This window comes from Leuresthes tenuis, unplaced genomic scaffold (assembly GCF_036924035.1).
Source record: "Leuresthes tenuis unplaced genomic scaffold, fLeuTen1.0.hap1 SCAF_2, whole genome shotgun sequence".
Lineage (NCBI taxonomy): Eukaryota > Metazoa > Chordata > Actinopteri > Atheriniformes > Atherinopsidae > Leuresthes > Leuresthes tenuis.
Window position 1 is genome coordinate 28788727 of NW_027325356.1, and position 17104 is coordinate 28805830.

A 17104-nucleotide genomic window follows, 5' to 3' on the forward strand; every position below is an offset into this window, starting at 1 on the left:
ATGCACATTGACAAAGTTTTAGGTCAAATAATAGCAGATACACAGATTTGTTGGTATCACAAGATCTCTAACACTCTGCTGCTATTTGGTTGAAAGGAAGGAGTTATCCATCCACCCACACATAATGTGTCTGCCAAGTCCCATTTGTGCCCTCCTACCCATTTCTACACGGTCATGAACACATACACAAACACATAATCACAAAGCAGATGAGAACAGAATATCCGGATATAGTAACATTAATTTCATGGGATGCCTTGATGAGCTATCTGTGCTGGCAGTTTTCTACTACACCACTGAGGATGCTGTACGCAGCACAAGCATCAGAGAATAATATTTGCCTATTCATCCTATAACTTCAATTTTCGTTCAAATTCTCCAAAGTTTATTTTTTCAACGGCATTTGCATGCAATAATAACTTAACTCCGACCTCTAATGAATTAACTGTGAAACAGCTTATCTGCAAGATAAATTAATTGAAAATGTAAGGCTTCATTCAAAGTACACAGAATAGCATAAAATAAAAATATTTCCATGTCTAACAAATAGGGGTATAAACAATGTTTAATTTGATAGATTAAACAGGCAAAACTCCCGTTCTGCCTAGTAGGATAAAAGTAAAAAAGGGTTCCTTTGATTGTCACTGTGTTTTTCAACAAGGCATAATACACATAATGAATGAGTCAAGGTAGGATGAATATTTATAGGGTGCCATGGAGGGCAACTGGACTAACATGCAAACCATATGTTGAATCAGGAACCTGGGTTGTTTAATTGTCCTTTCTCTCCTAATGTCTCCCTTTTTTGTATCTCAATGTTGCACAAAAACAACAATACTGTAGAATGAAGAGATTTAGAAAATGTCATTTGCAAACACCTTATTTAAATCTTTCTAACACCTGAACATTGTCTAAGCACTTAGACAGCAGCTAGTTGTGTTGCACATAGAGGAAATCTGTTGGTAAATATACAGAATTTAGGGACGTGCCGACCCAAGGTGGTTTACACATTATTTTACAAATTTTAGTTTGAAGTATTAAGATATGAGGTAATTTATGGGCTAAACTTTAACAACCAAAGAAATTATTGCCAGTAGGCCGAAGTTTCTGTTGGAAAAATCTAAAGAGCTTATGAGCCTGTCTTACAGATGACTTAACCTAGTAAGGCCATCTTTAAAAGCAAGAGACCAGGGATATAAACTTGAGATGACCTATTTTCTGTGTCAGCATTTCTTGCAGAGTGAATTGCAGCTTTTCTCTCCGTCAGCTGACCTATTTATCTCATATATACCAAAATATCTTGTTAATATTAGCTTTTTTTTTTCAACCATTTTTAGTTGACAGGATTCACTTCAACATTCTATCCAAATAGTCCAATTAATAATGTTTTAAGATGAATATGTTATAGAAGTAGAGGTTTACAAAAATCTTTTTGACTATGACTAAATAATATTTGTTCTTTACTAACTATTGGTTGTTGAAGCTGATATATATATATGTAAGTTTATAACATAACAAATCAAAGCAAAGAAACATTTAACGACTTTTTGAGCTTTTATTTGAGATTTTGGTTGAGGAATGAAGATGTGCAAGATGCTGTGGTAAGAGGATGCAACCACCACAGTTAATTTATTAATGTTTGCCATTTTGCTTTGTTTAGTGGACACACTTGTGCTAAAAAGCCAGCACACCACCGATCAGCCACAAAATGAAAGCCACCTGCTAAATATTATTTGGATCCACTATGTGCTGCAGAAATAGCTCTGAGTGTCTAGAACCAGGACAGTGGCAGCAGATGCTTTAGGTCCTGTAGGATGTTGTGTGGGACCTGAATGAATCAGATTGTTTTATCTCTCAGACACTTGATCAGACTAGATTCTAGGAAGTTTGGAGGCTGGGTCAATTCTTAGGGCTCATTAAAATGCCCTAGAGCTATGTCTGAGCACTTTGTTTAAGAGCATGAGCATGTAGGCTCATGCTGTCTGACTGGAGGAGGCCACTACTGTATTGGAGCACCATTGCTATGGAGGGATTGGCCTTATGTGTAACAGTGTCTATGTGGGTGGTCAATGCTTCTGACCAGAATATTGCAATCTGATGAGATTATCAGTGTTATTCACTTTATGTTTCAGTGGTTTTAATGTTGAGGCTGTAAACACACAGGGCTCGTTTACGCTAGCACACATGTGTCCGGCTGAGTCAATCTCATCCAGCACAAAATAAAGGATTTTATATATCAAAGAACGCAGATGGACTTGCACACAGTCCTTCAAAAATCTAACAGTGAATAGCCCACAGAGACCCATACATTGGGTTGAATGCTGACAAAACGCCAAAAAGAATAAAGAACTAAAAAGCAGCGGTAAGAACAGACAATAGCTGCAGTTTGCATTATTTCAACACTAAGTTAACTTCCTTCACATAGCAGATCTGTATCCACTTTGACTTCTGCCTTTTCCACAGCAGAGCAGAGCAAAATGACTAACAACAGGACTAACCAAACCAAGAGCAGCACCACATTCAAGCACCAATGCTCTGTTTTTAACATCCACTCATTCATGACATTGTACACTATTCAGTGAATCAGATATGTTCTAGTACTGTTTAAATTGTGAATAGAAAATTAAATTCAAAACAAAAAAGGCCACATTTTTACAGAGGCGTGGAGGATGTTAGGTGCTTTGGTGGTTAGCATTGTTGCCTAACGGTGAAAGGGCTCCTAGTTTTAATCCTGGCTGGCGTCTTTCTGTGTTGATTTTGCATGTTCTTCCCATGAATGCGTGGGTTCTATCTGGGTACTCTCCTGGTACTTCCTCCCACCGTGTGGAAACATGCATGTTAATTTAAATGGTGATTCTATACTGAGTGTGTGCTGTTATTTTCCTCTGTGTGGCATTGTGATGGACTGTCATCCTGTTCAGGATGTACCCTGCCTCTCGCCCAGTGGCAGCTGGGATAGGATCCCTGAATTGCATTCAGAGGGGATAGAAAATGAATGGTGGATGGATAGACCATCATGCATTTTTGCCTTTTTCTGTTCTCTCATTACGAGGTTGAGTGCTAATTGAGGGCAAGATTTCAAATATTATTATTAAAACTGAGTCATTTTGAGACTTATGACACATCCGGTACATAGATGGCTATAACAACCATGCTTTCCAAAGGCAACATACAGTAAATTCACAATCAGTAGATTTAAGTTTAGTACATATTAGCATAGTAACAGGTTTAGTCCCTATCACGCTTATATTGTTGGATACAGTTCAGTTGATGTCTGTGGTATCAAATGTGGTGCAGATGTCCTGACACTTGTTCATGCAACAGATATACAGCTATGTAGCAATGTTATATACAAATATGGCACATTTGATTCACCTCAGAATTCACACTATTCTACACTATTCTACATCTCTGGCAGAAATGCTGAGGCTACTTACGGGTTGGCTTTGAAGCTAAATGGTTGTTAATAGTCATGTAATTCATCTAACTAATATAAACAGATGGGCTAAAAAGACATTTTATTAGACGTTTTATCAGATCAAGAATAACAAAGGAAAGATTTTGCATTCACTACATTTTTGGGTATTGATATCAAATACCATCAATCAGATGGACTGGCGACCTGTCCAGGGTGTACCCCGCCTTTCGCCCAATGACTGCTGGGATAGGCTCCAGCCCACCCGCTACCCAATTAACGGATTGATGGTATAGAAAATGGATGGATGGATATCAAATGTGACTGCTGGGATAGGCTCCGGCCCACCCGCTACCCGACCACGGATTGACGGTTTGGAAAATGGATGGATGGATATCAAATGTAAAGTCGGGTTGACAAACCAGAACGTGGTTACAAGAGAGAAAACCTAGCTTCTTGTGATGTTTCTTGTATTTTTTTCTGGATGGAGATTGGATTTTCAGAAATCTCAGTTGCGTCTAATGCAGCTGTGATGTTCAGAATGCAATCAATAGCTTTCTGTCATTATTCCCTACAGTGACTAGTCCATGTAGCGAATAGTGTGTGAGTGATCATATAGTATAGACTAGCTGAACATGGCACGTAGCAAGTGAACTGGGCATAATGGATAATGCAGCTGCAAAAGCTTGCATTACAAATCTACACTGGCAATGATAAGAGGTTAGACCAGACAATACAAATCAAACTTGATCTGATAATAAGGAGGCACTGCAGGGCCTTCCCAAGAATATCGTCACTCTGTTTCTCTGTGCTGAAGGGAAGAAAGCTGTTTAGCCTGGTCAGCATCAAAGCTTATGCCCCGCATCTCTCCCAAGGTGACTTTTCTGCTGTTGGCAGGCAGAGCAATGAAAGCAACCCCCTTGACTCTCCCTCCTTGCTTTGCTCACACCCCCATCATCTTTAAGATACCGCTTGATAATATGTTTTCATACCCATTTTTAAACACAGACTTCAAAGTTTCCACTCCCATCTTTCTACTTGCCTAATTTTCACAATCTAAAGTAGGAATTAAAACACAAACAAAGGTAATAACATGGCTGCATTTATCAAAAATCTCTCCAGTGTCTTTTTGCCTTGTCTGTAGTCAGATTTGAGCTGTGGCTCATCGCCAACACATGAGCACCTGACCTTTTCCTCTTTCAGCTTACATAGTGGAGATCTTCCACCCACGCAGCAGTACACGTACCTCCCACACATCATCTCACAGGCAGGACAAATGTACTTTGCTGTCTCTAAATTTGTGTCAGATATTGCAGCCTGGAAATATAAGCTTAATCATTCTTTATCTACAGAACTTTTGGGCGTATTTGCAGGTGTGTGACCTTAAATATAGAAAACAGGCCATTGTCCCATGTCTACAGTAGGTCATCTATTTTGGTTCAGGTTAATTCTCTACATGAGAGAGGGTGTGCCAGTTTCCTCTCTGTGCATCTCCTCCTCTCTCCCCCTGTTAATTGATTAAGAGGATTCACCTGGCTGCTGCATGTTAAGCAGAGACCACGATCACCAACACACGAGACCGCTAATACACACAAATACAAACACATTTGTTGTTGTCGCTTGAGAGGACAAAACAATGACTTTTACCTATCATGTTAACCGATGCACCCTAAAACCCACCAGAATGATATGTGCCTGACCCAGACGACCCAAACTAGCCCTAACGTTAACGGAAAAACCTCTTTATAGTTGAAATTAGTTGTTTACTTTGTGGGAACCTTTTAAAACCTAATGTGGCTTGAGACCCAATAATGTGACTGTTTGATCAGTGTGTTGCATTTACTTTTATCTTTATTCACTGGACAGATGCTTTTTTTCCAAAGAACTAAAAATGAAGTCCAAGCTACAGTAAACAGTAAATCCACATGACTAAAGCACACAACTCTCTTTTTGAGGAATTTCAAGGAAAGATTTCAATATGTTAACAGTAATCATTCAGGTAGTTTGTATTGTACAGAACTGTTTGTTGAAGTTACAGTAGCACTTTGGGAAACATGCTTTTCCTCACGCACACCAAAGTAGCATTGGCCCAGCTATAAGTTACACATATTCTTAATGAAAGAAATTAATAGAACACCTTCAACAACCCAACCAGTGAAACATTATCATCAGTGCTACAATAGTCCACGTGTGATGAGCTTTACAAGATCACAGCACCAACTTTATCTTCTTCCCAGGTCTGTTATGTAAATGTATTGTTAAATATGAAGTATTTTTAAATAAAGTTTAAACAGTTCCAACACAGATAAAAGAACAACTTCCTAATGCCTAAAATTAAATGCTGTTTGTCTATAGTATGCTGTACTACAGAGTTGACTATATAAGTAATTCTGCTACATATAAGACTGCATCAGTAATGCGTGAGCACACAAGCTCAGGCAGCAACATCCTGATAGCGTGGCTCTGCACAGGAACTTTACATCTACTCAAAAACTCATCTTCTCTCATCCTCTGACAAAAACGTGCACATGTGTATAATGATTGAAGTAATCTTTGCAGTTCTCACATGCAACCCTGAGTCAAATTCATCTGTGAAAGTTGTTCCCTGATCCAAAGTGGTCTTACCTTTGTGACAGTCATGCAGAATCAGGGGCTGAGGAGCAGGCCAGTGTCCCCTTCAAGCAAAGAGCAATGCCGCAGGAGTGGCAAAGTGATGAGGAGGAGAGGAGGGCAGCTCTTCTGAATATGCAGAGAGAGAGCAAAAAGAGGAGGGGACAGACAGGTTAGTGTGTCTGGCTCGCTAAGTACGGAGGGGCTGATTGCTGCTGCAGTGAAGTAATGGCTGGCAGTTGGCGTGCGGTTGGTTACTACAACAGGGAAAATCTCCCTGCTCGGATACACCCCTCCCTCCTCCCTCACCAACTGCTCACACGCAAACCCACACAGTGATGATGCACTCACAGTCTGGCTGCGCTACTCTCTGTCTCTCACAATATGATTAGGGATGGGCTAATACAGCTTATTGATGAGCAGTCAGAGAGGAGGTGGAAGCAGTGCTGCCTGGGACAGGAGAGGACTGCAGAAACACAGAGGGTGGGAGGGAGTTGGATGCTGTGTCGCAGTCTGCTTCTCAGGCACGGACATAGCTGCACGTCATCTTGTGTGAATGAATCTGTGTGCGTGTGTCAATGGCATGGGCTTCAAGAAAAATAATACCATTTCAGATTTTTGCACCAGTCGGCATCAAGTCTGGTAATTTCTAACACTTTGAAAATCAATATTTATGAAGACACTGTCCTTATCCCCTTATCCTTTCAAAATAATCTGCCTTTTAATCTAATCCTCATGTTTGACCAAGCAAAAAGTCAAAAATTAAATTCAGCTACTTTAGTGGAATCAAATAGAAATGACACAATCAAATTTGATTAATGATTTGATTATTAATCAAAAATCTAATTTTTCACACATAATTTGATTTGATTTGTGCGGTTTGATTTTCGATTTTTTTTTTTCATGTTTTCTAGCTATTATTGATGGACATTCAGACCTTCTTGCAGCTGAACACCCCCGCTACCGCTTTTGATCATACATTGTCGGGCATTCGCACCTTGTCTTACCCGCTTTTTACAAACTTTAGTTGAACATTCACACCTTTTTGCAGCCGAACACCACCTCTCCCGCTTTTGATGATGTATGGTCTGGCATTCTTACCTTTTCTAACACATTTTTCAGCAATTATGGTCGGAGATTCACACCTACTCACAGCCGAACACCTCCGCTCCCGCATTTGATGGTGTATAGTCGGGCATTCTCACCCTTTCTCATCAGCTTTTTGCAAATTCTGATCTGACATTCACACCTGCTTTTGATGATGTATGGTTGGGCATTCGCACCTTTTTTTACCCATTTTTCAGGAATTTTGGGTGGACATTCACACCTTCTTGCAGCTGAACACCTCCTCTCCCGCTTATGATCATGTGCGGTTTGATATTCGAAAATTTTCTTTCATGTTTTAAAGCAATTATTGATGGACATTCAGACCGTCTTGCAGCTGAACCCCTCTGCTCCCGCTTTTGATGGTGTATAGTCGGGCTTTCGAATATGGACCGAAACGGCTCCATAATACGCACAAGAATCCAAAAGAAACGAAAGTTAACTAAAAGAAAGCAAATAAACAGCATGAAGTGGTCAAAATTGGTTTTACGCATGCCTATGTGCGTCTGGCACATGCGTCTTCGGGCTCTCCCACGTTGGAATGTGGATAAAAGCTATATGTTCAGCTGTAATGCCATGTAAAAACAATCTCTACATGACATTTACTCACAGGTATGACCAGTTAGGACCTTAAGATATCAACAGGCTGTATAAAGCCTTGCGCAACGGCTGTGTGTTTGTGCTAAATGTGCAAAGCCCATCCACGCTTCCCATAATTGGAGCGAGTACTCATAAATCACGTGAATAACACGAATAAACGTTTTTACTGCATTTTGTTGTGTTTTATACATTCTATGCTGTCATTTCTCTCCTCTCCTATTGGCAAGGCAAGGCAGCGTGCTCGCAACTGTGTCCTGTGCAGTGGCCGTGATATCTGTAATTGCAATTATTACTTTTGCATATGATGACAGCGTGCAAAAGACCCATGGGCTCTGTGGAGAGCTCCGCTCCAGCTGGCTGCTGAGACAGGTCACTGACACTGTATTTCTGCTTAATCAGTTTCAGTCTTGCCAGAGTTACATTAATATCTGTATTTTTATATTTGAAATTTCAGGGGATTTTGATAATAGATTATTAAAGTTTGTTTGCGAGGCTGATATGCCGGCGCGCGTAATTGCGCCGGCATATCAGCCTCTCTTACCCATTCTTACCCATTTTTCAGTAATTATTGGTGGACATTCAGACCTTCTTGCAGCTGAACACCTCCACTCCCGCTTTTGATGGTGTATAGTTGGGCTTTTGAGCCTTTTCTTCCCCGGTTTTTACAAATTATGGTTGGACATTCAGACCTTGCAGCCGAAAACCTCCGCTCCGTCTTTTGATCATACATTGTCGGGCATTCGCACCTTGTCTTACCCGGTTTTTACAAACTTTAGTCGGACATTCACACCTTCTTGAAGCTGAACCGACTCCGCTCCCTGTTTTGATCATGTATGGTCTGGCAATACTACCTTTTCTTACCCGTTTGTGAGTAATTATGGCTGGACATTCACACCTACTTGAAGTCGAACAGCTCTGCTCCCGCTTTTGATTATGTTTGGTTAGATATTCAAACCTTTTCTTACCCACTTTTTACAAACCATGGTCGGACTTTCAAACCTTCTTGTAGCCGAACAAATCCACTCCCGCTTATGATCATGTGCGGTTTGATATTCGAAAATTTTCTTTCATGTTTTCTAGCAATTATTGATGGACATTCAGACCTTCTTGCAGCTGAACACCTCCGCTCCCGCTTTTGATGGTGTATAGTCGGGCTTTCGAGCCTTTTCTTTCTCGGTTTTTACAAATTATGGTTGGACATTCAGACCTTCTTGCAGCCGAAAACCTCTGCTCCCTCTTTTGAAAATACATTGTCGGGCATTCGCACCTTTTCTTGCCCGCTTTTTACAAACCATGGTCGGACTTTCACACCTTTTAGTAGCCGAACAACTCCGCTCCCGCTATTGATTGTGTACAGTCGGGTATTTTAACCTTTTCTTACCCGCTTTTTACCAACTATGGTCGGACATTCACACCTTCTTACAGCGGAACACCTCCGCTCCCTCATTTGATGGTGTATGTTCGGGCATTCAAACCTTTTCTTACCCGCTGTTTACAAACTATGGTCGGACATTCAAACCTTATGTAGCCGAACACATCCACTCCTGCTTTTGATGATGTATGGTTGGGCATTCGAACCTACTTGTTGCCTGCTTTTCATTAATTATGGGTGGACATTCACACCTTGTCGCAGCCAAACACCTCCGCTCGCTGTTTTGATCATGTATGGTTTAACATTCGCACCTTTTGTCACCCGCTTTTTACTATGGTCGGCCATTCACAGCTTCCTCTCCACCATACTTGTATGGTGGGGTATTCACACCCACTTGCATCCGAAGACCTCCGCCCCCACTTTTGTTGATATTTAGTCGGTCATTCGCACCTTACCCGCTTTTGGCAAACTATGTTCTTCTTGCAGCCAAACACCTCTGATCTCGCTTTTCATGATGTAAGGTTGGGCATTCAGACTTTGCTTCACCTGCTTTTCACCAAATATAGTCGGACATTCACATCTTCTTGCAGCCAAACACTTCCGCTCCACCTTTTAGTGTTCTATGGGCCATTCACACCTTTCTTTTCACCGAATTTTATAGATTATGGTTGGAAATTCTCACCCACTCTCATCCAAAGACCTCTCCTCCCGCTTTTGTTAATATATTATCGGGCATTCGAACCTTTTCTTACCCGCTTTTTACAAATTATGGTTGGACATTCACACCTACTTGCAGCCGAATACTTCCGCTCCACCTTTTAGTGATGTATGGTTGGCATTTGCACCTTTTCTTACCCTCTTTTTATACTGATTGCTGAAGATTAAGTTGTTCTTTCTCAAACTACAACATTTTTTTAATTGTTGAAACTTGATTAGAAGTGGATAAATAAGGAGGACAAACAGTTTTAAGTCAGGCTGATAGAAGGAATTAATTTTATAGCAAAATCTGTATTTCGTCATATGTCGAGAGATGCTTTTTGCTGAAGAAGTTCTTTCTCATTCTACAATGTACAACGTTGTTCATCGTTGAAACTTGATTAGACATGAATAAATATGTAGGACAAAGCAGTCTTAACTTGGTTTGATTTAAGGAATTCGTTTTATAGGAGAATCTGAATTCGTGCATAACTCGTAAAATAGAGCTTATTTTCGGATTCCTGAAGAATGAGTCTGGTTCTTTCTCATAATACAAAGTTAGTTGTTTATTGTTGAAACTTCATCAGAAGTGAAGAAATAAGGACAAACCGTTTTAAGTCAGTTTGATAGAAGGATTTAATTTTATAGCAAAATCTGTATTCCTTCATATCTCCTCTAGAGAAGCTTATTGCTGAAAATTAGGTCCGGTTCTTTTTCATACTACAAAATACAGTGTTGTTTATTGTTGAAACTAGATTAGAAGTAGATAAATATGAAGGAGGAAGCAGTTTGAACTTGGTTTGAGAGAAGGAATTAATTTTATTGCAAAATCCGAATTCATGCATAACTCGTCAAATAGATAGTGATGTGTCGTTCGTGAGCGATTCGTTCGATATGAACAAATTTTTTATATGACTCGGGAGTAACGAGTTGTCTCAGTGAGTGATTCGTTCATTTTCATGCAGTACCCTTCCTCACCACATGGCAGGCGGCAGCTTCATAAGCTCAGTCAACAGGACAGGAAACATTATTGATTCGTTCACGACTCAACTCCTCGGGTGACGGGTCCTCGCACAGGAAACAGTATTGATTCGTTCATGACTCAACTCCTCGGCTGACGGGTCCTCGCACAGGAAACAGTATTGATTCGTTTACGACTCAACTCCTTGGGTCTTCGTTCATTTGTCACGTTTCAAATTCTACGTTTCATTTGACAGGCTGAAGAGCAGTAGGCACAACAGTTCGTTCACAAACCGGATCATTAATCTCATAGACTATTCTACCAACAACAACTTGGAAACCACAATCGACTCTCTAGATGCAGAAAAAGCATTTGATGGAGTGAACTGGAAATTTTTATTCACAGCATTAAACAAATTCGTGTTTGGGTCACACTTCATCAACTGGATAAGGATATTATATAGCTCCCCAAATCCAAGTGTCAGGACAAATGATCAAACTTCTCCAAGCTTCAGTCTGCAGAGAGGTACAAGACAGGGTTGCCCACTTTCTCCCTCACTTTTTGCTATTTTCATCAAACCTTTAGCAGCTGCTATCAGACAAGATAGAAATATTAAAGGCATCCAACCCCAAAATATTGAGCATAAAATAAGTCTTTATGCTGATGATGTATTACTTTTCCTTCAGAACTCACAGACGTCTCTCACTCACACGATCACACTCATAAATAAATTCTCAGCACTTTCTGACTACTCTATCAACTGGTCTAAGACCACAGTTCTGCCCATTAACTGTAGGGTCCAGAATATACCTGAGATCACTTTACAGTCAGGAAATATTAGATATTTAGGCATAAACATTTCCTCCAGGCTCTCAGAGCTAACAAAGCTAAATTATGTGCAATTATTAAAGACAGTAGAGGACGATCTCTCTCGTTGGAAGTCCTTACCTATATCACTTATGGGGAGAGTTACAACCATTAAAATGATGATACTACCAAAAGTTAACTATTTGTTCTCAATGATCCCCATAAAACCATCTGCTACTTGGTTTAAGTCACTAGATTCATGCATCTCCAAATTTCTGTGGACAAACAAACCACCACGTATTAGTTTAAAAACCCTACAGAAGACCAAGGACAGTGGTGGATTAGATTTACCTCATTTTCAGCACTATTCCTTAGCCAATAGGTTACAATATATATCAAAATGGTTTAAACCTTGTTGTTGTCACAGTTCCCAGAGACGTTGTAATCGTTGAGGATTCTATATTCACCCCCTCATTAGAGGCACGTGTTGCAGATTGATGACACTGAATCTTCTTCTCTGTTCATTGCTGGCATCATTCCCAGCATCGTAAGTGTTTGTGGCATTGTTAGCCTCTTCTTTTGGATCTTGATATCGAGCATCCTTTTGTATTTCTGGTTTGTCAGTCCTCTCTCTTCGTTCACCGGAGTCTTCGTCTCTTTGTCCTTGAGTTTGGTGATTTCTTCTTCTTTTGATGCCTTGACACAGTGTGACAGGTGATACCACGTGGGAGATCCTTTAACTTGGACTGCTGTCCCTGTGCTGCGAAATGGCTGTGGTGCTCAAATGGTCTCTCCTTCATCATATACACAATTATTTATACATCACCTTCCACCATGAAGCGTTGTCCCTTTTTGTTTCTCTCTTTGTTCTTAAAATGCTGTTATGCATGTCTAAACCAATCCATTAAATTAGATCATTTTGGCAGTAAAGCGATCTACAATGTGCTTGGTCGCAAAGCTGCTCATCCGTGGTAAACAGCTCTTCAGAAAGGCATTCTTCAATTGATTTCACTAATTTTATGTAATAATTTTGTGATTTCCTACATAACTACACTTCTTCTCCCATCTGTCTGAGTATTTAATATTGTCTGGGTCCCGTTAAAACATGTATTTTTCCCATCTAATTCCTTGTTTGCTTTAAAACAAGTATTCCCCATTTTCTATCCCTTCAGTAACCAACCAGTTTGTATGGAGTACACTGGAGCAACTTGACTGATCAGTAAAACACTGCTTTTGTTGTCACCGCAAGGCTTCCCCCGTCGGTTTTTTCACTGAGACACTACTGAGTAACTACAACTCAACACAGTTTATACACATAACATTCATATACATACTAACAAACAAACAAACAATTATTTATCGCAATTTTCTCATCTCTGTTTGAACGTACACCCAGGTAAATATTCCTGTAGTCTTGTCATACCGACTATGGACCCATTCATTGTTTAACTTCACTGTTTTGCAAATCCTAATTTAATATTACACATTGACATTGAACTTTACTGGATAAGCAGGTCTTCATTGCATTCAGCAGCCTATATGTGAGCATCTATGTGTAAGCTGTTCTTCTTTGCATTTATCAGCAGCAAGCAATTCTTCATTGCACATGCATATGAAAATAGTACAACAATTCCAATGCGTTAGCGAAACCTTCTATATCAGGAGTGTCCATCATGATGCTGGGAATAGAACCTCTTTCCCAGAATAGTTCATTACTCAACTGATCATAACTCCGCAATGAGCACATTTCAAAGTATCATTCCTCTACATGTATTCAAAAATCTATGTGTAAATGTTTAATATTTCTTATATTTGTTGATGTCATTCTGTGTGCATGTGGCCTAAACCCAATCTCTGTGTGGCAATTTTAATTTAAACAAGTTGAACTCTGCCTCTGATCATTTAAAAAAGGTGTGTACCAATATCAACCTTTCTCAGGTAATTACTGATCCTACAAAACCAATCTTAAGAGATCCTTCAAGGTTGTCCCTGATTGGCTCAATCTTAACAAATCAAAGGTAGAAAATCTGCAGTATCTGAACTTGGTGTTAGTTATCACTGCTCAATAGCCTGTATCAGAATTGCAAAAATGAAAACATTAGGTCCACGCTTGGTATCCAGATCCTGAAACATCTCCATGAGCAGGATTTTTTTTTAACTGATCTGTTGAATAGTTATACTCATGACACTGTTAAAATCCCAGATGAAGATCTAGCACTTGACCATTTTTGTAAATCTTCTAATTCCATAGTTGATAAACACGCCCCTTTTAAAAAGTATAGAACTTAGAACAGGTCTAGTCCCTGGCTTTCGGCAGAACTGTCTTCTTTACTTAAAAAATAAATAAACCTTGGATGCTAGCTGGGCATATGAGGGACCCGGGTCATTGCCTTGCTTTTAGGAAGCTTAGAAATAAAGGTACAGCAGAAATAAGAAAGGCCAAGTCTGATCATTATCAAAATTTGATTCCCAGAGCTTACTCAGATTTCAGAAAAGTCTGTCCTACTGCTTCTGTTTTTAATTAGACTTCTATGCCTTCGCAGTCGCAGCTTTGTCACTCCTTTTAAGCTTATTGTATGTTCTAAATGTTGTTTTAATCGTGTCTTCAAAAGTTTTTTGTTTTTTCTGTCTCAGCTATTGTATATGAGATTATTTTCTCCATTTATCTCCAAGTTTAAATAAATGTTATTACTAGTGTGGCACTTTCTATGTCAAGGGGACAGTGGTGGTACTCTGTATGGTTATTTTAGTCACACCCTATGTTCTCATGTAAGCCGTTGTTTTCTTCACTGAGGTTGAGATGAACCCCCTCCTGTTGAGAGAATTCCCCTTTGTAGTCAGACTTTTGCCTCAGAAAACAGTGGTGGGTAAATAATCTTTCCCTACTTCTGAAGGTCGTGGTACAATGTGATAAGTGAATCCAAGAAGTCCTTCAGCTGCTGTGGGTGATGTAAGTAGTACCTGAAATGGACCTTCCCCCCATTGGGCTGGACCAGTTCTTTTTCTTTATCACTTTGATGATGATCCAGTCCCCGGGTTTTACTGTCTTCAGAGATTCCTTCACTGGTTCACCTGGAACAGACTAAACAGAAGAGATCTCTCTACTTGTTAATATTTGTATACTGCTAAGGTTTCCTCTCTTTTTCTTTTTTTCTTCATCATGTCAGTTGATGACTGTGTTTTGACTGTGGGAGTACAAATGGTCTTCCATACCTTTTCTCAAATGGAGTTCATCTTGTGCTAGTTGGAGGATGCATTTCTAGGATGGTAAACAGTAAACCCAATATTTCCCATTTCTTCTATGATTTTTTTCAGTCTTGACTTAATTATTCCATTGTGTCTCTCCACGAAACCTGCTGATTGTGGATGATATGCACAGTCATTTCTAAGGTCTATTTTAAGTTCTTTGCCATCAGTGAGATGACGTTGTTTACAAAGTGTGTCAAATTATCACTGAAGATCTTTTCAGGAATTTCAAATCTAGAAATTATTTATTTTACCCGTGCTTTTGCTGCTGAGAGTGCATCTGCTTGTGCACATGGAAATATTTCAGTCCATTTGGTAAAAACCTCTGTTGTCACTGAGCAGAATCGTTTCCCTTAACATTAATTTAGTTCAATGAAATCTACACAATAATGAAATAATGAAATCCAAACAAATATGTTGAAAAAGATACACTGGCTTAGGGAATTATCTTCGTTTTGGTCTTAGATTGCCCTGTTGATTGTATTTTGCACATATTTGACCTGCTAGACAAAACTTTATTAATTTATTTATTCTAAAAAGAAATTATTTTAGACCTGGAACGATCCATCTTTTATTTTTTATAGAACTCCAAATGGGAAAGGTTGAGGAGGGAAGTACTGAAGAAGCCAAAAGTGAAGGGAGGGAAAGCAGTACCAGATCTGTATTTGTTTTTAGGAAGTCTCTTTACCTCTGTCCAATTAAAGTGTGCAATTAACCCATCCAAAAACCCAGCGGCAGCTGCAATGGCAAGATTATGGATGGGGGCCTACATGAGAAGATTACGACTTTTACCATCAGACCTGAAAGTACCTGTGTCTTTTAATCTAACAGAAAGTTATGCTTTTATAAAGACATTTTTAAACCATTTTAATTTAGAACAAGAAGATGTACAAGTTTTAACGTGCCATCGATCTTTGCTCTCTGTTGTGCAGGAGCGGGCCCCAGTGAGTCCAGTGCGTGGGCTCACTATTGGCGAGCCCTCAACAGTTTGGCGCAGTGTGAACCTTTCAGCTCTTCTGAACAGACTTTGGGATTTGTCATGGATGGTGGCTCACGAGATTCTCCCAGTCAGATCTGTCATGCACTCCAGGGGTATGTCGGCGACGGCCACCTGCCCCCGTCCAGGTTGTGGCGCGCCTGAGACGGTGAGGCATTTCTTCTGGGAGTGCAGTGCAGCTGTGGACTTGTGGGCAACAGCCAACTCCTTAAATTTCCCGTACTTACCAGCAAGAGAGGTCCTGTCAGCACAACTGGTGCTTTATGGGGTGAGTCAAAATCAGAACCTCAGGAAAGAGGAATTTGTCAAAAGGTGGCCGCCATCAAAGACGCCATATGGACCTCAAGAAACTTGCTGGTAAGAAGGCACAAGCAGATTCCCCCCGTGGCTGTGATCCAGATGGCAGTAGCAACAGCCCAAGAGGCTGCAGCTGGAGGCGGCAGGCCAAGGACGCAGCCACAAAGAAGCATCGCCTCTGTGCTCACTCGGACGAAGGAGCCGGAGTCACACGAAAAAAAGGTCCAAGCAATAGCATTGGATCACTTGATCTTAGCCAAAAGGCAGAGAAGCAATAACTGTCCACTGGTTCACGTCCGAGGGCCCATACTGGCACAATGCACACTTGTAGTGGTGTTCTTTTTATGGCCATAGGTGGCCAGAGTGTCACTTTGCACCTCCGCCCACCCGCTGCACTGAGCAGCCCTTAAATGGTATAACTTTGCACTCCCGCACGCTCCAGCGAGCACCATTCAAGCAACATCGGCACAGTCGCAACAAGTAAGGCGACTCTACTCAGAGAAGTCACTCTGCACAGTAACAAGATTTCTTTTGCACAGACAGAAAGGGCTTCACCCGCAAAGGTAAAGCCTGCCAAAAATAGAAACAACTCATTAGAGCTGCTCTCCACGGAAGTGTTTAGTAAAAGGCGAAAGACTTGTACGTTATGAAGAGAAACCAGAGTACGATTATCCATCACTGCGGGAGCAGGGCATCAGGCTAGTTGGCATAGCCACGTTCCCCATGGTGAGCTTTGCTTGGTTGAGACGCTTGCTCCCCTCCCTTGCTCCTCGGCTGACCAAGTAGGAACAATCGGGCCCTATTCGATGGCTGCCTTGTATTTTACTCTGTGCAAAAGACAAGGCAGCCACAAACACCACGGGAACACCGTATTGAGGCTTTGTTCTGACCGCTCAATCGGTGTTGCGTTTCTTTCAAGCAATTCTCCCGGTTAGCCCGCACTCGGCTCGCTCCCAGAGTCGTGTTAAAGTCTATTTCGCATTCACTCTCTTTTCTCAG

The 17104-nt window shown here is 40.6% G+C and overlaps 1 protein-coding gene and 1 non-coding gene across 3 annotated transcripts in view; both read right to left on the reverse strand.

Moving 5' to 3' along the window:
* coro2ba (coronin, actin binding protein, 2Ba) overlaps positions 1-6277 on the reverse strand; it is a 43840-nt gene extending 37563 nt beyond the window's left edge. For both annotated transcript variants that reach the window (XM_072380971.1, XM_072380970.1), the window contains exon 1: positions 6041-6277. In XM_072380971.1, the coding sequence (XP_072237072.1) occupies positions 6041-6055 (15 nt within the window). In that variant the 5' untranslated portion in view covers positions 6056-6277. The remainder of the gene's footprint in view (positions 1-6040) is intronic.
* Positions 6278-16657: 10380 nt separating this feature from the next.
* On the reverse strand, positions 16658-16771 carry LOC140302571 (U5 spliceosomal RNA). The gene has a single exon (XR_011915029.1). It is a non-coding gene; the product is annotated as a U5 spliceosomal RNA (small nuclear RNA).
* Between the last annotated feature and the right edge of the window lie 333 nt (positions 16772-17104).